This window comes from Vigna radiata, chromosome 7, assembly GCF_000741045.1.
Source record: "Vigna radiata var. radiata cultivar VC1973A chromosome 7, Vradiata_ver6, whole genome shotgun sequence".
Lineage (NCBI taxonomy): Eukaryota > Viridiplantae > Streptophyta > Magnoliopsida > Fabales > Fabaceae > Vigna > Vigna radiata.
Genome location: NC_028357.1, coordinates 54,297,679 through 54,321,253, shown reverse-complemented (window position 1 = coordinate 54,321,253; position 23,575 = coordinate 54,297,679). Strand labels below are relative to the sequence as shown.

At 33.1% G+C, this 23,575-nt stretch overlaps 3 protein-coding genes and 1 non-coding gene across 9 annotated transcripts; 2 read left to right on the top strand and 2 right to left on the bottom strand.

Moving 5' to 3' along the window:
- Positions 1-223: 223 nt before the first annotated feature.
- On the top strand, positions 224-295 carry TRNAC-GCA. Its single transcript has one exon. It is a non-coding gene; the product is annotated as a tRNA-Cys (tRNA).
- Positions 296-587: 292 nt separating this feature from the next.
- On the bottom strand, positions 588-11,913 carry LOC106767913 (probable serine/threonine-protein kinase At5g41260). 2 transcript variants are annotated; one of them, XM_014652879.2, is made up of 12 exons: positions 11,821-11,913; positions 11,549-11,605; positions 11,031-11,125; positions 10,726-10,949; positions 8,776-8,911; positions 8,352-8,485; positions 7,714-7,819; positions 6,755-6,840; positions 5,617-5,805; positions 3,568-3,720; positions 2,347-2,460; positions 588-1,336 (listed from the first exon to the last, which is right to left on the bottom strand). In XM_014652879.2, the coding sequence occupies exons 1-12, from the start codon at positions 11,898-11,900 to the stop codon at positions 1,094-1,096; spliced, it is 1,617 nt and encodes a 538-aa protein (XP_014508365.2). In that variant the 5' UTR covers positions 11,901-11,913; the 3' UTR covers positions 588-1,093. The 2 variants fall into 2 exon arrangements, with proteins under 2 accessions (XP_014508365.2, XP_014508364.1); XM_014652878.2 differs by having other exon boundaries at positions 11,549-11,613; positions 11,821-11,907.
- Positions 11,914-15,099: 3,186 nt separating this feature from the next.
- LOC106769472 (AT-hook motif nuclear-localized protein 5) lies at positions 15,100-19,832 on the top strand. Of its 4 annotated transcripts, none has more exons than XM_022784345.1 (5): positions 15,100-16,394; positions 17,116-17,183; positions 17,715-17,846; positions 17,942-18,100; positions 18,363-18,479. In XM_022784345.1, exons 1-5 carry the CDS (start codon positions 15,923-15,925, stop codon positions 18,444-18,446), a joined length of 915 nt encoding a protein of 304 aa, XP_022640066.1. In that variant the 5' UTR covers positions 15,100-15,922; the 3' UTR covers positions 18,447-18,479. The 4 variants fall into 4 exon arrangements, with proteins under 4 accessions (XP_022640066.1, XP_014510587.1, XP_014510588.1 ...); XM_014655101.2 differs by lacking the exon at positions 18,363-18,479 and adding an exon at positions 18,918-19,235 and having other exon boundaries at positions 15,101-16,394; XM_014655102.2 differs by having other exon boundaries at positions 15,104-16,394; positions 18,463-18,719.
- On the bottom strand, positions 17,984-22,667 carry LOC106766812 (probable glutathione peroxidase 8). Of its 2 annotated transcripts, XR_002668954.1 has the most exons (7): positions 22,439-22,667; positions 22,119-22,198; positions 21,922-21,983; positions 21,613-21,731; positions 21,064-21,231; positions 19,883-20,987; positions 17,984-18,121 (listed from the first exon to the last, which is right to left on the bottom strand). XR_002668954.1 is itself a non-coding variant. In XM_014651574.2 (6 exons), the coding sequence occupies exons 1-6, from the start codon at positions 22,490-22,492 to the stop codon at positions 20,952-20,954; spliced, it is 516 nt and encodes a 171-aa protein (XP_014507060.1). In that variant the 5' UTR covers positions 22,493-22,531; the 3' UTR covers positions 19,887-20,951. The 2 variants fall into 2 exon arrangements, 1 of the variants encoding a protein (XP_014507060.1); XM_014651574.2 differs by lacking the exon at positions 17,984-18,121 and having other exon boundaries at positions 19,887-20,987; positions 22,119-22,195; positions 22,439-22,531.
- Positions 22,668-23,575: the final 908 nt, after the last annotated feature.

The following is a 23,575-nucleotide window of genomic DNA, read 5'->3' as shown; positions in this document are numbered from 1 at the left end:
CAATAATTGATGTGCCAGTTGTATTACACGTGGAAAAAGTCTTCTTAAGGGTTTTTCAAGTTCATGCTAAATTAACAATTAAATTATTTAACACCCAAATTAATTATCATTTAAAGGGAATTTCGCATAAATTGGAACAAGAGTTGTTCATTCAATGTCATTATTTATAAACTAAAGAAACTTACATTTAATTTCCTTAAAAATGTGACTCAAAACAACAAATGGGTCCATAGCTCAGTGGTAGAGCATTTGACTGCAGATCAAGAGGTCACCGGTTCGAACCCGGTTGGGCCCTTTTAACTATTTTTTTTTGTTTGGTGAATCATATTAAAGTGATGATGATTCCATAACAGTTAATTTTGCTGAACAAAAAATAGTTCCTTGTGCATGGCTTTTAACATTCTCAAGTTTATTTAAATCTTATCACATTTTCATCCCTTTGTTAACATCCAAACCCGTATGGAAAAAGGATTAAAACCTAAACCTTATTCATTGTCAAATATTATCAAAAGAAGAAAAATTTGATGAGGTTTAGTAGGTAAAAAAAACAAGATAAAGAGGCAAAGAGATGATTGTAGAAAAGAAAATAATATTAAAAGAATTTATTAGATGCAAAATAATATCAATATAACATACAAAAACAACATATTTCATGTTGACACGGTAGCCATAACCAATTGTTCTGTACATTAAATTACAAGCACACCAACAACATCTGCTGTTTACTCAACAAATGCTGACATACACAGTGACGGGTGATCCTTACCTTTACAAACACAACTCTCTCCCAAAAGTTCCTCAAATTCTTCCCATCATCATCATCTTTATACTGACATAGCTGACTAAACAACAAAAAGAGAACCCTAATGCAAATAGATAGTGTATATATCTCTGGTGACTCTAGTCTGTGCAAAAGAATGCTTCTAGGCAACCAATGAACCAGTGATGCACAAGTATAATAAACCACTCTATTCCATGCAATACAATTTGTCCGATTAGGAACTGGGGAGCCCTGTAACATTGAGAAACCAGCACTTGTTCTATGCAAGTTATCTTCACGAACAAGAAAGCAAGGTTTGGCCAAAGAACTCCATTAATTTGTGCTCCTTTTACTTTCAAGCAAGGAACCTTCTTTAAGTGCCATTTGAGCATCATTCTCCTTGCCCATTGCTAAAAGTGCAACAGCTTGTAAATAAAACGCAATATACCAAACGGGTGATATTACTTGGGCTTGCATTGCATCATTAAGTGCTTCATCAGCCATGTTGCTCATAAGATAACATAAACTACGACGTGCATAAACCGTTGGAGAAACCATTGTTCCAACATCAATGAACTGCGTTACACAACAAATCTATCAGTGCCACATCATAACTGCTCCAATATATATCATCAATATAGGCTAGTAATAAACAGAACTAATCATTCACATTATGTCTTTATTTTGTGTATGTATCGATCTAGTCTTGCAATATTTGAATTGTATCACTTTCTTTCCTAGTTCAGAAAGGAAAATTATAGTTTCATATAACGAATTTAACATCTCAAACTGATTTCAACCTCTTATAACGCCCGCCAAGTCAGGAAGGGACACCGAGTGATTTCATACAAAGCTTAATTTCTCTTTTGATTACTCTACTTTCTCAATCTTGCAAAGTTCAACACCAATTCTTTTGGCTTAATTTATCCCTCCAGTACCAATTGTACAATTTTGGTTCATATGTTAGCTTAACACTCAATGTTTAACAAAAATGGTGATGTGACACTCTAATGCCATGGCACATTAGCACAATAATCATGTTGGCGTGACTCTGCACTGTACTGCTACATTACTATTTTTGTTAAATATCGGGTGTTAAGCTGGATAATCCAAAACACTCTTTATTAAAATCAGCATAATTACAGTCAATTCATTGATATGATCCGTTAAACTCACGGATTCCCGTGGACTTCAAACTGCAACGTTTTAGACAGAAAAGTTACATTTGGCCAATTGAAGAAAAAGGAATTTGATTTAATTTAATGGATTTTATTCTATCAATTCTAATTTGGCCAATTTTATTTGGACAGATTTTGTCTAAACAAAAAAAAAAAGTAAAAATAAATAAATTTCTTTTAAATTAATAGATTTTTCAGTTTTTTTAATAATTATTTGGACCCAAGACAGGTCTGTTTATCCACAGACTTTTACGGACTAGACTAAACCTAAAAAAAAAGACATTTGTTTAGAGGGTCAAAATTCATGAAATTGAGGGTCAAAATTCATGAAATTGAGAAACCAGGAGGACACCAAAAGCGAAACTAAGTTTACTCTTCAATATAACCAAGAGCCAAGAAATTATTAACCTGCGTATAGCCATCAATTGCCGTTTTAAAATCCTTAAGCCGAAAAGCAGCATCCCCTTTCTTCTTTGAGTCCAACGTTTCCTGCATCTGGTTCGTCCACATTTGGAATGAAAGCTGCTTGATAGGAAAATATAATAAAGAAATCAGTGGACAACAAAATCAATCAATCAACAAGGAAAAACAAATCAGTACAATAGAAAACAAGTCAAGATTAGACCAACATGTTTTAACTAAGTGCGCAAACAAAAAAATGAAGTTCATAAGTGAAAAACTCCATGTAGCACTAAGTCTTCTTATGTTGTCTGATATGGCGGACCACGTACAGCATACAATATTCCCTTCCCTTTCCCACTAAAGATTAAACTACAAAAGTGTCAAACAAAGGACCCAACAAATTACGAAGACCAACAATGAATTATTTCAGAGTCGATCGTGTTACTTACACCACTATCAAAACAAACAACAATAAAAGCCTTGTCTCACTGAGCTTGGCTACATGGATTGCAAGACACCATTGGATTCAATTAAAGAAAAAATACTCAAAGAGATTGGGCTGATTTGTTTGTTTATTTTTTTTTAAAAAAAAAAATTTATAATAAAACAAGAAGTTATGTTTCTTTTTATGTTTTGTCTAATATGCTTAGTTTAAAAATAATATGCTTAGTTCAATAAGCAAATCTTATCTGTTTCTTAAATAAGTGATTTTTTTTAACATATTTGAAAAAAATAATAATTTAAATTTAAACAAACTAATCCATTATTCACCACAAGGTTAACAATTTCTGCTAACGACCTTCTTAGGTTCCTTACCCTTTTTACACGGTTCAAAACCACGCATTATATTTTCCATATAGCTGCTAACAGTAGTCTTCCTCACACAAACATCTTAACCAAGTTTGTCATATATTCTCCAATCTATGTCACATTAATATCTCCTCATATATTATACTCTGGAATAATATCCTTTCTAGTGCAGCCACACATTCATTTTAACCTTCTCATTTTTGCTACATTCACATTTTTCTCGTTTCTTTAAAGCCAGAGATTCAACACCATTAAGTATAACTAGATATATAGTAATTTGATAAAACATTCTTTTGAGCTTGGCAGTTACTTTATGAACACGACTAATCCTTGGTACCCCATAATAAAAACACAGTTGAATGAAAATGAATAATAAACCAATGGCTTCAGGTTCTACAATTTAGATATCAAACAAACCTCAGTTGCTGCACCCTCATCGTCTTTATACCCCATTTTCTCCATCACCTCATGCAGGGCAGTAAGATCCATTCGTAGACAAGCTTCTCCTAGAGGTGTAAGGGGAAAAGTAGCTGCACCATCTGGTATACCCATCAGTACATGAGAAGGAGCCTACAAAAGAAAAATCATAGATTATCAATTCCAACAATAAAAAAATATGGTCCAAGTGTCTTATGATTCTATTAAAATCTCATGACTAACCAATTCATTGTTATTTTCTTTTTTCACATTCCTTTGACCAATTCTCAACAATGAAATTAGAAAGTTAAATATCCTAAAATTTATTTATCTATTTACAACATATAAAATTTGAAGCCCTAAATGTCGCAATTACATCTGTGATTCTGCTCTGTTCGATTGTCACATCAATGATGTTTTACCATTCTCCATTCCTTTGTTGAGACATCCATCTCTATTTAATTCTCACATCAGCAGTTTGCTTGGTTCCACATCCATCTTTATGTTACTTAAAACATGCTAGTATCTACACCGGCAATGTATGATCATTTTTCCTTCATGGCTGATTGGGCTTTCGAGTTCCACACCCATCAACAATTAGATTTAGAAGCTCATGGCACTTATACAACATGTAACGTTCGACCCTAGTTGTTAAATTAAAAAGGGATTAAAGGAGTACTATTAGTTGCATATTATTTGGTTATTGCACTACCAAATTTACACCGACACTCATTTTTATACACTCTATTCAGAATCGCATCCAGGATGACCTGGAGGTTATGGGTTCATTTAGGACATTCAGAGAGGACTTGTAGTCATTCTCTCTCGTATGGTCTGTACAGAAGAATAGGTCCAAATGGTCACAGAATATTTGATTGCTATCGTTAAAGTTGTTAATTGTCCTACAGCCACAATAATTCTTACAGAAGCTCTTCCTATACTTTCCATTTTTTAGATTTAAACTGGTAGGACAAGCTGAATTTTTGGGTGGGTTGTAAGTTCAGAAGGGAAAATAAATTAGGGACAGTTAGCCATGCGGGATTACTTAGATACAGGGGATGAAGTACAAAGTATGGGAGAATAAGGATGGAAGGGCATTTGAATTGTATAGATTCAGATTCAGGTATTAGCTGCATTATACGAAGGGGAAACCCTTTGTGAAAGGAAGATTCTTGGAAAAGAAACCTCAGTTGCTGTTCTGTTATTTTCAATCAAGAAATAAGATAAACTTCGTTACCTATTTTCTATACTGGGTTTTTCGCATAGTTCCATAGCCTTTTTTTCATAGTTATGTTGTGGAATATCAACTCAAAGAATTACAGAAAGGTAGGAGATTGAACCGAGAAGAATCCCGAACTCAATTTTATTACAGAAAGAAGATGCAAGAAGAGTTTGAATGAAATCAATAGTCAAAAAGGAGTTATTTACAACAGTAGCAGTTATCTACTTGTATAACCTGCCGAAAAACTAACTCTCTCCCACGTGGCACCCCAACTAACCCAACTAACTACAAATAACCAGCACCCCAACAAACTACTAACAAACAATTTCATAGCAACTTCTAAATTAAGGACTTGGAATTTATCTCTTCTGAGATTTATAGTTAAGAAGTTTTCCATTTTCTCATTTAAAATTATTATATTGATCACTATACATCTTTTATGAGGAATACTTCAATGTATTTTTCATTGAATTTCTGAATCTTACGAATCAGTAAGATTTACAATTCAAAGTTCAACAATTAGGTTTGTGTCCTGAATTTGGTCGGAATATTATTGCTAAGACAAATATGCCTTGCAAAATATGAATCAGTCTCCAATGTTATTTTAACTGGTATATATCAACCACATGTTACCCTTTTATATGAACATTTATATAACAATATTTAGCAGAGAAAGTAAGAAACATCAGTCAAAAAGCAAATTAAAATCCTAGAAAAACCATTCTTCAAGCATTATGATATAGTTTATCTTCATTTAAAATTATTAAGTCCAGCTATTCTTGTGCTCATACAGTAAATTATTCTGAATCACTTTCAAAACAGCTAACCTCAGAATCCTTCTGTAGAGGTATTAGAGCAGCAACCAGTGACTTTGGATTAGGACGCTCTCGTGGTTCAGATTGCAAACACAGTGAGGCCAGACGCACTAATTCAATCCCATCATCATTTGTAAGCTCCCCTTCTAAGCAAGAGTCTGATAGCGTCTGCAGGTTCTTGTCTCTAATTAGGTCAAGGGCCTGCAAAAATTATGAACGTAAGTGTGTGTATGCTTTGAAGGCGATTATTTTGGGGAATTTTTTTTCCAAAAAGTTGACTGGTGAATTTTTCTTCAAAATAAGTCAAACTTAAAACACGTTAAATGCTAGATGCACAACAAAATTTAAATAAAAAACAAAAACAGAAGCTTAGTGCTTAAGAAAATAAAAACTACCATTCACAGGCACAGGAACCCTTTGTTTGTCCAAACAAATAGGTAATTTAAAATTCTCAAACAGGGCACTTCTTACTTGATTTTATAGCTAAGGTAGAATAAATCAATTAAATGAAAAGGCTCAAAAAGCGAAAGAAGATAGACAACATTAGGGAACAGAGCATACTTGGAAGCACAAATTCAGTTTCCTGATGATTTGAAAATTGTTTAGTGCCCTACATTTGAAAATTGTTCAATCCCCTGATCATTGAAAAATTGTAGAGTCTCCGGATCATTTGAAAATTGATCAGTCACCAGATCATTTGAAAATTGCCCTTATAAACAAAAGTCAGATGGCATCTCGGGATTCCTGATTCTAACCAAGTCAATGAGCAAGCAAATACTATGAAAGGAAGTGTATGTTTTGGAAGTGATTATTATCTTGAGATTTCTTTTTTCAGAAATTTTCAAAAAGTTTACAATAATAGGTTATTAAACACTTTAAATGTTAAATGCACAAAAAAAATCTAAATCTAAATCAATACAAAATCATTAGTCCTTGTCCAAAGAAAAACCACCATATTCTATCACAAGAGCCTCAAGTTAGTCTAAAAACTGTGCAATTAAAAAATCTCAACGGAGTACTTAATTTTAGCTCAAACAAGCAGAAGAAAAAAATGATCAAAAGAAAGCTCAATTAAGAAGATAGACAACACTATCGGACAGGCGACAGTAAATATGGTTTGCATAACTTTGAATCAAGTAAAGAAACTTACATGGCTTGGAGGAATATGTTTTCCACTGAGAAGGTCAAGCAAAAGTGTGCCAAAGCTGTAAGTTACACTCTCTGGAGTTACTCTGCCTACAAGACCAGGGAATAGGAGGGCAAACACAACGTCATTATATACTTATATTTATTACTTAAGATGATATGAAATGAATATAATAATTAAACCATCATCACATCATATAAACAAATTTTGTTTTTATATTTGGGAGAGATGAGAATTATATAATCTACTCAAGGCAAATTCACCGATCAAAATAAAGAAAAAACCCAGCGCACACTCAAGTTTGAAATATATACAATAAAAACAAAACTATATCAACATGTTAATTAGCCATGACACTAATAATCCCCCAAATTTGCTCAAATATCACCCACGACAATGTGAACATGAATGTCCACAGAAATAAGTCAGTAATTGGATTAAAAGTTTATGAAGAAAAGCATAAAATTGATCTAAAAACAAAATTTGCAAAAGACCAGGTATGACTAGATAGTTTCACATTCTTGACCAATGAATTCTTCTTGACAGAGAATAAGAAAATACTAATGATAATGACAGTGGTCCAGGTCCAGGTCCAGGAGTAAAATTGCCAAAGGTATCATCTGATAACATTTCAGCTCCATGGGATATCATCACATTAGGTACTAATTACTTGAGCTCCAAGAGAGAAACTGCTTTTACACAACATATAAACACTTTCCATAAAAATTGAACAGACAAGTAGGTTTTGGTTCAAGTAGAACAGCCAAAGAAAGGTGAAAGTAATGACAACTCAAACTCAATTATCATATCTGAAACAGCTGTGATGAAAGAAGAAATGCCAATTATCATAACTAAAAAGTCTTAATAAAAATGGTACTAAAGTTATATCTCCAAGTACAGACAGAGAAAATCAAGTAACAATCTTTTTGTGATGAAAAATATTATCTTGTTTGATATGGTACCTGTCCTGAGATATTCAGGTGGAGTAAACGCCAAATTCGTACTATAACTTTTTCCATCTCGACTATTTTTCATCAAACCAAAGCATGAAAGTCTAGGATTGTAGTCCTGAATAACAAGTGGGGAAAGAAAAAGACAGTCAACATTTACTATTCAGGCTAAAACACAAATCATTCCATTTCATTGCCCTTTAATAATGTAAATAGGAACTTACTATCCACCCAGTCTTTACCCACTCTGAGACAATGAATATTTGAACAAAGACCAGTTCTATAAGGTTCTAACAAACATATGATATTATTTTAAATTCTTCAAAAATAGCATATTTATATTTTTACCGCTTTTCAATTCTTTTTCAATTATTTTGAAATAATATTTAGGAGTGTGAAATATAAAATTTTGAAGACAAGAACAAAATAAGTATTAATTTTATGCTTGTTAAGGGGAATGAATTGTCAGTATTAAATGACGTTGATTAACTTTTAATGTATAGAATATCGTTTTCTCAACTGTGATAAAGCTTTCCAGGATAACACCATATTCTGTGCTGGATAGCACTTCCTGAGGATGAAGACAGTTAAAATACTGCATGTTCTGAGCACCAAAAAGGTCATATCACAGATGAAGGAAATAAACTCACATCATCGTAAAGCACTCTGTAGGCATTTAGATCATGATATAGTGCACGTCCTTTGCTGGTACAGTACTCTAGAGCTTGGGCAAGGAACAATGCAACTCTCATTCGCATTGCCCATCGCATGGGCTGATTTTCCCCTAAAAAGTTACGTAAAAAGTTGCTAAGAAAGCATCATCAAACCATAAAGAGGATGCGAGCATGAAGCGATGGGAACAGAAAAACACAGCTACCGTTCACCAGGAAGAATGGAACAAATAAAAGAGTTAAGGCAATGAATTGCCTTCCTGGCAAACAGATTTTAAAGAATCATGACAAGGGGGCATTCTTAATTCCACCAGGTTGCTTTCAGCCAATGGCTTGATAAGAGTTTTATTTAGAGCACAAACAAGTGAATGGCAAAAATATTAGTCGTCAACTATGCACTTACAATGGAATAAATGTTTTGCCAAAGTATCATTGGGCATATATTCTGCAACGAGTAACCTCTCGTCACCTTCACAGCAACATCCAAGCAGATTTACCAGTCGTTGGTTCCTCAGCTGACCAACAGCCCTGGCCTCCTCCTGAAGTGGGAAAAGAAGGTTCTTTAATGAACTGATAATGAATACTAAATAACATGCTTAAGTGAACAAAGAAAACCACATCTAATCAGACGCAAATGAATTTGAGAAAACAGTGGATAATTTTCAACTGGTACTACAAGTAGAAAGGATGAAATATGAAAATACTGAACTGCAAGAGAAAGTATTCCGTTCCACAGCAAAAAAACCAGTAAAGCACACTTAAGATGGACTACCTTACATTTGTTTATCCTACACAAAGAAATGCAAATGAGCGAGAGAAAAAAAAAAGTAGCTCTTATAAAACTAACCAATGATTCCACTGAACAGTTACCCTGATAGGACCTATGTGTCCTCAATGGGACAAGAATGAGGTAAAACCAAAAAAAATAAAAAATGAATAGAAGACAAATGTGCACGACCCGGAGTAATAACCAATTCGGCAGTTAAAAGTGGAAAAAGAAAGAAGAATAAACCAAACAGATTGCAGCATTATTAAAATGTAAAAGCACACAAAAGAAAACTTTAACGTACACTTAAAATAACAAATCTAGAAGGAGTTGGCACATGCCTTCTCATCATGGACATCTAACAAGTTTGACCAATTGAAACCATTTGAAGCACCACATTTAAACAACTTAAAACACACTTAAATTGGACCTATTATATTTATTCATCCAATGTAACGAAATGATAATGCACAAAACAACATACACACGCTTATAAAATCTTTGTCTGCGGTAGGGAAAACAGTGACGTAAAAACAGACAAAGAAATTAAAAGGCATTCAATAAACAACATAATAATTGATTTAGCCATTATAAATGACAAAAGTTCTGTAAAGCCAACCGGAGAATCACAACTCAGTAAACATCTACAGTGTTGGAACCATGTTAACTGAAGTTAATGCAAAAAAACAACATCAAACACACTGATAAGACAAATTATTAAGAAAGTGAAATTTAGGTCTAACTCAATATCACAAAACTGATTTGGTAAGATAAGGTTTACACCCATCAATATATTATAATTTGACCATATTTCTATTCAATGTAAGATTTCAAACAAACTCCCCCATGCCAAAGACATCGAACATTCCAACCGAAAACATCAAGCATGGGAATACAGGGGAGCCCACTAATAGGTGGCGAGATAAGTCCAACAAATCTCAGTATAATAGGCTTTGCTTAGCTTTAATAGCACCCGATGAAAGTGAACTTTAAGTCTATCTTAATCTCACAAAATCAACTTGATAAGGTGAGATTTGAACTCTTTTGTATGCTATAATTTCATCATATCTCTAAATCTAACATCAACTATAGATATGATCAAATTGTATAATATAGATGGGTAAAATCCTCATCTTATAAAACCAATTTTGTATTAAGTTAGGCTTAAATTTCACTTTCTTAAGATGGTATAAGAGTCTATCCTAATATATCATTGACGTGGGAGTGTATTAGAGATCCTACATCAACTAAATTTATGGCCAAACTATATTATATAGGTAAGTCCAAACTTCACCTTAACAAACCTATTTTGTGAAATTGATTAGACTTAGCTCACTAATCAGTCATCCCCCTAATTCCCATAGCATATAGGAACTCTGTCTGGCAGAGGAAAAGAGTGAGACAAAAACCAACAAAAAGAAATTAATAGACACATGCGCATGAAACAACAATTGATTCAGTTGTTAAAAATAACAAAAGTTTGATAAAACCAACAAGAGAATTGGTCACTATAAAAAGCATAAACATACAAAAAAGTTGGTACTTATAATGAACATGAAAGTTACACGTAAAATGATGCGTGCTTACCAAAAATGGCTGCGCTTCAGGCCAAGCATTTCTGTTGAACCGTTTGACTGCAATTCGCATTTGATTATCAAGTCTCCCTTTATAGACCACATTTGGAGCTTTTTCTCCATGCTCAGAAACAATATTTTCAACAGCAAATCCTGATGTAGCCCTCCTAAGCTGATCAATGGTGAATTCATGAAACCGTGGCAACTCAATGCCCTCAACAGCATTGTCTTCGTTTTCTGAACAACAAATATAAACACAGAAACAGCAATTACTCTCAGAGCATTAAGAACAGAAACTAGGCACATTCAAACACTTACCACCGTCAACCTGATCCTCAGGAGCTGGATGACCATCCTCCTCTGTATCCATGCAGCATGCTGTGTACTTAGAAAAGTCACAACCCATCCCAACCCTGTAACTCAGTGGAAAATTCGAGTTAGACAAGAAACATTCCAATTACCCAAAAGCCCCTTTTAGCTTAAAACCGTATTAACCTCACAACCTAACACCATCTTCAACTCATACCATATCACTCACAGGATTACGTTGGAACAAGTTCGGTAGGCCTTCACTTACCGAAATTGAATCTTTTTATTTTCAACACTCAAAAAACCCTTTTAAATTAAGAGAACAAAACCCCCACAACAAGCAGTTTCTGTACGGAGCTAGTCACAGATTCACAATTGAATGTCGCCTGGGACCATGCTTAGCTCGGTTGGGAGAACCCAATAACAGTTAACAGTGAAAAAAGGACAGAAACTACCCAATAAGGAAATTATCAAAAAACAAGCATTACAATAACGCATATCCAGCATATACGGCTAAAAAAACAAACCTTTCTGTCAGCAGCAAATCAGAGCAGTTCTGGTCAATCAACTTTAACGGTGCCTCCCTGAATTTCTAACGAAAAGCAATCAAATCAGCCAAAAGATGAGCTCCAAAACATTTATTTGCGTAGAAAAAAAAAAGTAAAAATGCATTAGAAGAAGACGAAATTGAAGCAGCAAGCAATGAAGCAAAGAATTTCTTTAAGCAAAATGAGAGATCAGAAAGAAACACGAAGAGGAATTGAGTAAGAAAAAGCGATAAGAAGCATTGACGAAGCACCTCAGCAAGCGCAGGGATTCCAAACAGTCAAAACTATGAAAGACAGGGAAAGTGAAAGGACTTTGGTTGCTAGTTCTCATCTTTCACACCTTATATATGTATATACTGTGTTTTAATATTATTTGTATTCTCTATAATAAATACCTTCCTTAATAAAGGAATAAAAAAGGTTAAGTCAAAACTCAACTTCGTCAATCAAACTTAGGAGTCACCAACTACATTAATCAACTACTAATCTCATGCAAATGGCCTTTCATTAGCTTTTTATTTTTTAATTATCTCAGTTTTTTAGACTTTGCGAGTACCCTTCTATTATTCATAATTTATGTTAATTAAATTTGTAAAATTAAAAAATTACTCAAGAATTACAATAAATTAAAAAAATATATGTACCAAAACCAAAACAAATAATTTGTATTTGTAGACGTAAAAACTAAAAATAAGTGATTAAATTTGTATAGTTTGATCTGAAAACCTGTTTTATAATTATTTTTAAACAAATTAACAAAATATTCCAGAACATATTAAAAGTTGTGAATTTATATCTAGGCTAATGAATTTGACCCTTTGAAAAAGTATATAATCATGAAAACATCGACTGAGTCATAAATTTTCAATCGGTAACTTTAAATTATTTATGCATGTTGTCATCACTTTCAGTGCTTTTATGCCTAACAAGAAAAATGGATTAAGTATATATATTTTTTATTTTATTTCTACAAGTGAAAACACATGCCTCAAGAGCGCACGTGTGTATACACATACTTTTGTGATAATAAAAATATTACTTTATTATAATAAAATTGAAATAACTTTTTAACTTATCATAAATCATTTTTAATTTACTTTGTAGATAGTTTTATAATTAAAAAATATTAAATTTAAAAAACATTAAATTAAAAATGTAGTAATTGATTTTTAGAAAAATCATTTGATAATTAAACTTAGTAAAATAGTTACTTTAATTTTTTTTTAGTATTTATTTAAAAAACAAAACTGAAAAAATGTAAATAACATCATCTATGTATATTAGTCCAAAATTATTCTACAATTAATAATAATAATAATAATCATAAATCAATCACATAATAACACTTAAATGATATTCAAACATTATTCTCGTTAAATATTATTATCATTCTATATATTGATATAGATATGTCAATAGAATAATAATTCACCTTGTACCACACCATCATTTAACGAAATAAATATAACACCGAATAAGATTATGTATAAAATAAAAATTAATTATATTTTAATAATCTTTTATCATACTATTATGTTTTCTTTGTCTGCTTATTTTTAATATTTTTAGTGAAATTTTACTATTTTTAAAAAAAAAACCATATTTGTTTTTTCGAGTTGTAGATGTTTTTGTTGGAAGTTTATATAAGATAAGATGCAAGCCATACAACAAAATTTTATAACAAGACAAGTTCAAATCTATGAAACTATTTATTTAACTATTTTATTTATGACTCTGTAGACAATACTTACAATTTTATTTATCGATTAGAATAATAGTTTATAAAAAAAATCAAATTTAATTAATTAATGTTGGAGTAAATAGTAAAATGTTTATTATTGTATTTGTAAATTCTTTTTTCTTTTTTTACTTTTTCTATTATCAGACATCATCAATTTTATTATAGGTTTTGTAAAGTGTTTTTAAGTTATATTTATCTAAAATTAACTTATTTGTTTCATGATTTTGTATCAGAGAGATGTAAGTATTATTTTTTTCACTCTATAAATTCACTTGTTATTCGATTTTTTTTTTTTTGTTTTTAAACGATCTTACAAAATCAAACGTATAATTATTATGTAATAATTTATCTGATCGTTTATTGATCCAACAATTTTTGTTTTTTTATTTGTTATGACACTCTAATTTTTTACATATGTCACTCACATGAACTCCTTGATCACATTTTGGTTTTTCGAATTGAACCTTTTGGATTGATCTTAATATGGTATTTGTAATCATGCTGTTAGTCTCTTTTTTATATCGAAATTCATTTTTTGAATTAATTTGATGTAAAAAATACACAAAACTATTTCTTAGTTGTAGACATTTCCATCTCATAAATTAAAACCCTCTTTTAATTAACCAAAACCTTAGCACTACGCAATTTAATTGCCCAATTTTTTTAAGTGGAGATAAATTTAAAAATTAATATTACCAATCACCCAATTTGTGTAGTATTTTTCTTTTCTTTTTTTTAACATGGTTTGTACTGTATGACTAAAAAAACATCAACTTATTCATTAATTTAGTCATAATATATTGAGAATAGTCATATATTTAGTCATATATTTGTGAATAGTCCAATTGAGAATTTATGAGATGGTCAATAATGGCTACGTTTTATTGCTTTGAAATTTCAAAAGAGACCACAAATGTTTTACCTTTAAACAAAACTATTCTGGTATGACCAAGGGATTCACTAATCATGATAATTAGTGTCTAATCCAACAATGAACTCGGCTGACTCAACAAATTAAGAGAAAAAGAGATAAAATGATATTTTTTATAAATTAAAATTAACTTGTTATAAACTTAGTTATAAAAGAAACTATAATTGTTAAAAAGAGTTTAATTTCTCTATTGACTTTTTTAAATGGTGTTTTTTAGTTGTGTTTTCAAAATATTATTTTTCTACAGTAAGTTAATTTTTTAATATATTTTAAAATATTAAAATTAGTTAAAGACAGAACAAATACAATAAAAAATTAAAAATAAAAATAAAAAATCGTTAAAAGCACCAAAGAGGACCTTTAATTAAGAAATAATATATGGAAAATAATTATATTTCCTTCTTAATAAAAACTCTACCATTTTTCTTTGTTGTAATCCGTTTTTATTTATTTATTCCATCGACACTGTTATTAGTGCTTCCTATTGACAAATTGACACAATAAAATTATATATATATATATATATATATATATATATATATATATAACTGTATTTTCATACATAAAATTACATTATTATTTATGAAAATAGTAACAATTTCAAATCAAATAAAATTTAATGTAAATAAAGTTCTTATAGTAGAGTATATTTCTTGCCTGACAGAAGTTTGTTATCAGTAGACACTCCATATCAATAATATTTAAAAAATATTATTTTTTAATACTTAACAAACTAAAATTTTGATGAAACCTACTAATAAAGCAAGAACTGAATTTTGATGAAGTAAGATGTTTGTGAGTAAAAAATATAGTTTATAGCGGTTAAAAGACTTTATGGTCCGCCCTCTGAAGCAAGGGCTGAGTACCCTATGAAGCAAGGGCAGTCAGAGAAAGGACAAGAGGTTTCGGTACTTTGGTAGGCCACATTTTCTGCCGTCCCTGTTAGTCTTCTTTTCTTGTCATGTTTCCTTTTTTTTTTTTTCTTTATCTCTCTGCTTTCTTGGCCATGCTCACAACACAATTAACTGTCAAAGCCTCTTTTTTTTTTACCCCTTTCTACACCCATACGTTTCACTCACACTTCTCCACTTCACTAACCCCACTTTCTTTCAAAAGCTCACATTTTTATTCATCTTTTCCCTTCTCAACTCCCAACTCTCACCCATTTGTCCTTTTCCCCCTTTTCCCCCTGCATTCTTCTGTCAAAACCCTAGATATCAAATCTGGGCTTTTGTTTTCTTAGTCAGTTCAGACAGGTCCTTGAACTGCCAGCTTGCAAGTCTGAGTTTTCTGTCTGGAATCCAAACTTCTGGTGTTCCTACATTATTTATAGACACAACACAATTTTCCCTTATGTGTTTTCTCATGGATTTTCTGTGGTTACAGTGTCTTGAGTTCCTTTCAACTGGGTAGGGTATTTTTTATTTTTCTGTTATAGAGGGGATATTTTAGATTCATCTAAGTAAATCAAACCCTTGTTGCATCACACACTTTGCCTTGAACCTGTTACCAGTATCTGTAGAACTGTGTGTTTTAGATCATTTGATCTTTTTAGGGCTTAAAGTCCTATTTTTTCATTGTTGTCTGTGTCTTTTCACTTTAGCATTTTCGCGTATTTGTTAGTATAATAAGTCAGGTTTTGTAGAGTTTTGGCGTAGTTGCACAGGTAGCAAGTAAATGCATGGATGGGAGAGAGGTTATGTCATTTTCTGGTGGCTCAGCTTCATATTACATGCATAGAGGAGGGGTTGGAGGGTCTGGTTCTGGAACGCTTAGTGGGGGAGGGGAGTTCCAAGCTGCCCCTGGGTTCAGACCTTTGTCAAACCCTGGCATTCAAGCTGAGCCAAATTCAAGGGGTCAGGGAGGTGGTTCTGTAGGGTCTAGCTCCATATTTTCTGTGGAGCCTCCTCACGGTCGTGCCAATTTTAACCATGACATTGGCATTGGCAGTGGGGCACCTTCAAGTGAGCCTGTTAAGAAGAAAAGAGGGAGACCCCGTAAATATGGTCCTGATGGAACAGTTTCTTTAAGATTGTCTCCAATGTCTGCCCCCGCTAACTCCACCCAGGGTGAAAGTGCAACCACCCTTTCTCAGAAAAAGGGAAGAGGGCGCCCACCTGGATCTGGAAGGAAGCAACAACTAGCTGCATTAGGTGTGTTTGTGTGGAGATCTTCATTTCTTGTTTATAGTATTTGCAATACGGTTAATGATCTCTAGATGGAAATTTAATGTTTAGTATTTGACTATTTGTGCTCTGATTTTGTGTGCAGCAGTAGATGCTTTAAATTTCTGATAAATTTTGTGGTCAGTTTTATGTTGTTAAATTTCATTTATTGAATCGTTATTAGCAACTCAACAGTAAGAGGTGGATGATGGCTGTGCTCTGGTCTGGTATTGCTGAAATGTATTTTAAAAAGCATTATTTTTGTGTTGCTGTTATTTACTATTTCTAGATGCATTATACTGGTAATTTTCGTTTCTTTATTCTCCTAGTTATTTTATATTATTTTGCAATGTGTCGTGCCTGATTACTGACATTCTATTTTTGTTGTGATATGATTACCCGTTATTCTTAAATTCCTCTTTCAAAATTTCTGGAATGGAACTAAATGTAATGATGAAAGGATTTCCTGGAGACGTATACAACTGCTTAATGTTGTCGTCATCGTGATTTCTGACGTTTATCATGTGTAGTCACTGTCCGCAGTAGTTCACATTTATGGATTATAAATTAAAATAAAAAAAATTAGATGATAGGTTTTACACTTTTAACTTTTTTGTTTTGGTAGTAACAAGCTATATTTTTCTCTTTAGTTTACTTATTTTCTTGAAAGTGGCTGGATCTTTAACATCTTTTGTTTATTGTATTGCAGGTGAATGGATGAATAGTTCAGCAGGCTTGGCCTTTTCACCTCATGTTGTCACTATAGGAGTTGGGGAGGTATTAACACTGTTCATACACCATACCGATATTCATATTTATTTTGTTCTCTTTCTTCATCCTGAATGCGAAAAATGTTGTTGAGGGCATTGTTGTATGCCTTAGAGCGGATGGATTTTTCTTAAATGCTTCCTCTTATGGGCTACTTTTGTTGTGACTCTAAACTCTTTGTTGTAATTGATATCAACACAGGAAAAAAAACTTGCTCAATTTAGAAAATTTAATTTATGTGATTTGAAGACTTGTTGTCAATAGTCCATAGTTCACACAGATCTAAAAAGCACGCAATCCAAATGGATGGCTTATATGATTGGAAATCATTGAATGTACACGTGGAGGGACTTTTCAGTGACTGGGTTTATCATAATAAATATAAAACTCTATTTAAATATGCTTGTTGAATACATCTAATTTGGTTTTCAAATAATTAGTGTAATTACTGTATTCTTCATGAAACTCTTTCAAGATTTTAATTTTATCAATGCATATTAATTTAGAATTTCCTTGAACAATCAATTTTCATTGCTGCAGGACATTGTGGCAAAGTTATTATTGTTATCTCAACAGAGGCCAAGGGCTCTTTGTGTTTTGTCAGGCACTGGGACAGTTTCTTCAGTCACTCTACGACAGCCTGCTTCTACCAATGCCAGTATAACTTTTGAGGTTAAAGCACTAAATAGTATTGCTTTAAGTGCCAATTGCCTAAGGTTGTTCTTATGATGTACTGGGAAACTTATTCTATTTTCTAAATTTTACAGGGACGATTCCAAATACTATGCTTGTCTGGTTCTTACTTGGTTGCTGAAGATGGTGGACCCTCCAATAGAACTGGTGGCATTAGTGTTTCACTTTCTAGTCCTGATGGTCATGTTATTGGTGGTGGTGTTGCTGTGCTTATTGCTGGAAGCCCAGTGCAGGTATCTTGATTCTTCTAAAGCCTGCAGTATGTTTGTAGCATGATTATCAGTATCGAATGATTAGTGTGATACAATGCCTGGCAATACAGATTGTAGGTTGTATTGTATAAAATGTGTTTTAATCGCACATGAATCACGTAAATTGCAAATGAATTATGTCTTGCATGCAAATTGTGTGATTCCTCTGCAGCATGTTGCAATACCTCACTTTCAAAAGACCATTGCATTGCACCTGGCTGAAACAATGTTTTTTTGCAATCAGAATTACAAAAAATGGTTTTTGCAATCAGAATTACAAAAAAAGGGCACGGGGGTGGGCAAATCTCACTGTAATGCATATCTGTGACCTCTGTTTCATTTAGGCTGCACTGCTGGTGGACCAAGAAGGGAGATGACCCACAACTCTGAAGTTAAATGACAGTGTTCTGCATTTATTTTTCAGTAGGAAAAAATTATATTTTAGTTCCAAGACAAACTTCACCAAGTTTCAATTTTTTACTTCAGGCTGTAAGTTAATCTATTGGATCCTTTTATTCATATAGAGCTTTCTAATATCTTTTAATAAAAAATATAGAGAAAACAAAAGGGTAAGATCTAGATTTGATTATAGTCAAGATTTATTTTCTAATTTAAATTCTAATAATGTTATTTTGGAAATTATAATATAAGTTATTTTGAAATATGTCTCTTTATCAACTATTTTACTTCACAAAGCTATTTATGTGTGTATTGATTTCTTTTGTTAAATGGCTCAGAATTATGCTTATAATTGATCTGAATCTTACAATTCTCAATTCCATATCGATTTGCCATTCAGAAAATGGACATTCCAATTTATCTGTATCCTAATTCAACCACCATGCTTGGATTGGAAGTTCTGGTTGTTATCAACTTTGCTTAATTGCTTTTTCACACTGTTAAGGCTGAAACAATATGACAAAACAAGAATTTGCTTTGAACGGTCGGGACAATATATTAGAGGTAGTGAGATCGGGATGCTCACAAATACAGTTTTGATGTAGCTTAGGCCTGTTCATAATACTATAGTTTCCTTTCAGCATCGGGAGTGTGTAGGGACTATATGCTTCTGAATTTCTGTATCAAAAAACTGAAACAACATCATAACCCTGAAATCTAAAAGGTAGATAGATGAATGAAAGGGTTGGCTTGGTACAGGTCGTATTGTGCAGTTTTGTGTATGGTGGCTCAAAGACCAAGCCTAAACAAGGGCTCACTATCACAAATGAAAGTGGTGAGCACCCTCAGCATAATGACAAGATGGCTACTCCAGCCAGTGCTCCACCTGGTCATAATAATCAAAACTACCTCCCTTCTGGGGCACACATTTGGCCTGGATCTCAACCGGCAGAGCTGAAAAACACGCAAACCCACACTGGCATTGACTTGACTCGTGGCTGAGGATTTATTTAGGAAGGAATGATAGAGTTTTGTATATAACTGCTGTACATGAACTTGAGTTTGCGAGCATTGTGACTGTGTTTGTTATCCCCTTCTGTTGGGGGAGAGGTTTGCACTAACACATGCTGCAACAAATGATTTATTAGTGATTAAGTGATGATTCTTGGCATTATCCAGAAAAAAATGTCTGTTGAAAAGCTCATGATATTTGCACATGTTTGGTCGACAATTACATCAGTACCTTTGTGAATTTGAATGCAATTGTGGGTTTAGATGGATGACTTGATGAGTTATCAAATAAAAGACTTTTTTTAACCCTTTCTACTTTTAACCAAAGCAAAATTCATTGGGATGCATGTCTACCCGAGTTGAATTTGATGAGTTCTGGGATCCCTTGATGATAATGGTTCACTTTACTCCAATTGCTGAGTGGACTGAGCTCAATTATTTGCCTGTCCTTGGCCCTGGCATTTAATGTCTCTGCAATCTGCAGCGTAATAAACTGAACTGAACATAATTGTGACTGAGCTGGACCAAATCCTAACTGGTATGTTATATTAGCAAGAATACTGCTTGGAAATGTTTCATATTTTTTTAAGGAAAAAGAGACGGGATGAAGTTTTTTTTTTATAATTTGTTAAAATAAATAAATAAAATAATAAATTAGTGTATACAAAATGTTGGGTTGTGTATTCTTTTTATTATTAAAACATCATTTAACAATACAGTTTTGTTTGGTTTTATTAGTTAAAATAATTTGAAGGGAACAGTTTGTACATGTTGAGAACACAGCCTTATTTGCCTGGTTAAAAGCTCTACTATGCAAACCAGGTCTTTGATTACTCTTTTTGGTTCTGATCAGAAATCCTTTTGCATACTACATTCCATGCTTTTGCTCAAACAAAAATACCTTCAATATCCTCATTGAAATGAATAATTACGTGCTTATGTAATAAAAATAAGTTGAATCATAGGAAATATCATAGGAAATAAGACATAATTAGTCCTAATTTTTTTTTTTTGTCGACAAATGTTAATATTTTGTTAATGAGAGAGTTGGATCCACAATGCCACCTTATTGCAATTAGCCCTATTTGCCTTGGAGGTTTTATTAAGTACTGTTATTTACGGTCAATGAGCTTCTCAATGAATTACTCAAGTATGAGAATAAAGTTATATGAATTTTTCTTCAAACAACCTTATACAACTTTTTCATATTTTGGCATATGATTATATGTCTTAGATTTATGCTCCCATAATCCCAACTAAGCATAACCAAACCAGACATCATGTTTTCAATGGGAATAAGCAAATTTTGTTCAGATGATAAAACACCTTTATGCACAAAATCAGATTTTTCAAGGGTAACATAACAAAGTCAATACTAGATCCTTTGACGTTCATCACACGCTCTCCTCCCAGCTGAATCCTTTCATTCAGACAAACCAAGTAGCTTACGGATGTCTCGCTGCCAAAAGAATTAGAGGCAGCATAAACCATCTGATTTATAGAATATTAACATAAGGAGAGAATGCAACTTTTACCTCAAGGCTAAGAGGAGATGTGGTGGGATAATAGCGATCTACCACTTGCCCATCCTTGTCAACTAGAAACTTGGCAAAGTTCCACTGAATGTCATCCCCAAATATTCCCCACTTACCAGACTTCAAGAATTTATATAAAGGAGCAGAATTGTCCCCATTCACTTCAATCTAGCACAGTGACAGAGAGGTGAACATATATACAGGATGCCGGATTTCTTCAAAAAATTTGGAAGTTCACAGATGCAGAGTCTAAAGAAGATGAAAATGTTTATTTGACCTTCTTTTCCACATACGAGGAAGTTTAATATTGACAATAGATGACAAAGCAAAATGGACCTCATGCCACAATAAACAGAAATCTCACTCAGGGCAGTGACAAACATTAACCAAATTGCAGACGCACAAAATCCATACTATTTAATCTTCAGCACAAGTATCACAAAAGAGTTGGCATTTGAAATAGAATATCTGAATATAATTAATTGGCATTTGAGAGGGCTCAAACTTAGTGATTAAATACAAGCTTTCCAAGCTAGTATGTTCATCTACCTTATCAAAGATGGGAAATTCAGATTTAAAGCGAGTGCAGACAAACTCCTTAATTTGATCATTGCTTCCAGGTTCTTCCTCCCCAAATTGATTACATGGAAATGCCAGAATCTCCAACCCTAATGAAGCCATCAAACTCCGTCATATCTATTAATAAAAACCATACTCGGAAAATAATAAAAAGAAACACTCAGCTTCATACAGTAAAGCATCACAATATCAATCTCCACAGGCACAAATCATAGAGCCAACCTGAATTTTGCAGAAATGAAGTACATAAAATCACGGAAGCGTTATATAACTACAAACCTTTGTCTTTGTACTTCTCATATAGTTGATTCAACTCCACATAATTTGAGTTGGTCATGCCACTGCCTCAACAATACCAACCGAACAAGAACTATAAATATTCTCATGTGATTACAACTTCAGAAAGAATAATCATCGATATGAGGGGGAAAAATTCCCGACAATGAAATATATAATAGCAAAGAGGGATAGCATACCATTTGGAAGCAACATTAACAATGACCAATACCTTTCCTTTGTAAGTGACAAGATCAACATCATCACCTTTAGTATCCTGCTAGTGAACGCAAAAACTCGCACATCTTAATCATACTTGCTTACATATAGATACACATACACATTCAAGGATTAAAATGATGTTTTTATGATTTTGAGAATAAGATTAAGTGATACTCAAGATTTTAAACCTAATTTAGTAACAGAATAGTAATCTTAAATAAATAAAAACAAGATTGTGATAGAAGAAACAGTTGCGATTTAAGATTACAGTGAAAGCAAAGAGAGATAAAGTACAAACCTTGACAGTAAAATCGTATACTGAGTTTGGATGGTTGGTGGGTTGAGTGGCCATGGTGTGGTGAAGGTCGCAAAGAGAAGGCAACAGCTCCGATCAGAGAATGAAGAAGCCGATGAGTTTGGAACCCAACACCACAGTCAACGAGGTTGAAAACTTGAGTGGAATAATTTTCTACTTCTCCGTCTCAAATTCGTTCGTAGATTCTTTATTATTTGACAATTTTAGAAAAAATAACCGAGAATCTAATTTATTTTATTTTTAGATGGGTTAATGAATGATTGACTTCTCTAATTTATCAGTTTAATTTATTTTAATCCTTCTATCATTTTTGTCTTTAATTTAGTCTCTAATTTTTTTTTTTAAAAAAAAAAAACAATTTGATCATTTATATTAAGTTGATGTATTTTTTATGTTATCTTTGGCTTCTTTTTTGTTTTTTTAAATTTCGTTCTTGACTAGGTTACCTCCAGAAGAATATTTTCGTGTGTGGCCTTCTTTATCAACGCTCAAGGAACTTTTTTTTCCGTTCTCCTTCTCCACGCGCAAGTCACTACCATCGGAATCCAGTGCCTCACCGCTGCCCGACATCTGGCCGGTCTGAGCTTTCGACGACGACACCAATCGGAGTCGGAGTACTTGTCGGTGTCAACAACGTCAGTCACCTCCTATTTTCTTGGGCGAAAACATCAAATCCAGCCACCGTGTCTTGATCTTTGTCGAGCCCCCTCATCGTGACCGGGGACAACGTCAGTGCCACCATCGTCGTTCCCTTAGACCACTACGCGACTTCACCTTCTATCCTTACCCGTTATTTATTTTAATCTTTTTTCGATTGATTAGTCTGTGTTGTTGGAATATTTCGATTGATTAGTCTGTGCTGTTGGAATGTTGGAAGCGGAGGTGGAAAAGTAGAGAGCGTGTGACGGAGAGAGGTCCCTTCCCTATTTCAGTGGTGTGTGAATGGGGAAGAAGACACAGTTTTGTGATGTCTGTTTTACGTGTAAAGTTGGTGCAGAGGAAAGTGAAAGTGATGATGGTGAGTTTCATCAAACATGGGATTGCCCTAGGGATTGCCCTAAGCAATCCCTTGACAGAGAAAATAATTTAATTTTAATTCAATAAAATGTCGACAAAATT

Bases quoted from the DNA above. Each gene is read 5' to 3' on its own strand.
- LOC106766812 (XM_014651574.2), bottom strand. From the start codon at position 22,492: ATGGCCACTCAACCCACCAACCATCCAAACTCAGTATACGATTTTACT. The intron at 21,732-21,921 runs GTTTGTAGTTAT...TGGCTTCATTAG, and splicing joins TGAGAAGTACAAAGACAAAG to GGTTGGAGATTCTGGCATTT. The intron at 20,988-21,063 runs GTAAAAGTTGCA...TTCTTTTGGCAG, and splicing joins CATCTCCTCTTAGCCTTGAG to CGAGACATCCGTAAGCTACT.
- LOC106767913 (XM_014652879.2), bottom strand. From the start codon at position 11,900: ATGAGAACTAGCAACCAAAGTCCTTTCACTTTCCCTGTCTTTCATAGT. The intron at 8,486-8,775 runs GTAAGTGCATAG...GTAACTTTTTAG, and splicing joins GGCAAAACATTTATTCCATT to GGGAAAATCAGCCCATGCGA. The intron at 2,461-3,567 runs GTTTGTTTGATA...CCTATCAAGCAG, and splicing joins ATGAGGGTGCAGCAACTGAG to CTTTCATTCCAAATGTGGAC.
- LOC106769472 (XM_014655100.2), top strand. From the start codon at position 15,923: ATGGATGGGAGAGAGGTTATGTCATTTTCTGGTGGCTCAGCTTCATAT. The intron at 17,184-17,714 runs GTATTAACACTG...TCATTGCTGCAG, and splicing joins TCACTATAGGAGTTGGGGAG to GACATTGTGGCAAAGTTATT. The intron at 17,847-17,941 runs GTTAAAGCACTA...TAAATTTTACAG, and splicing joins ATGCCAGTATAACTTTTGAG to GGACGATTCCAAATACTATG.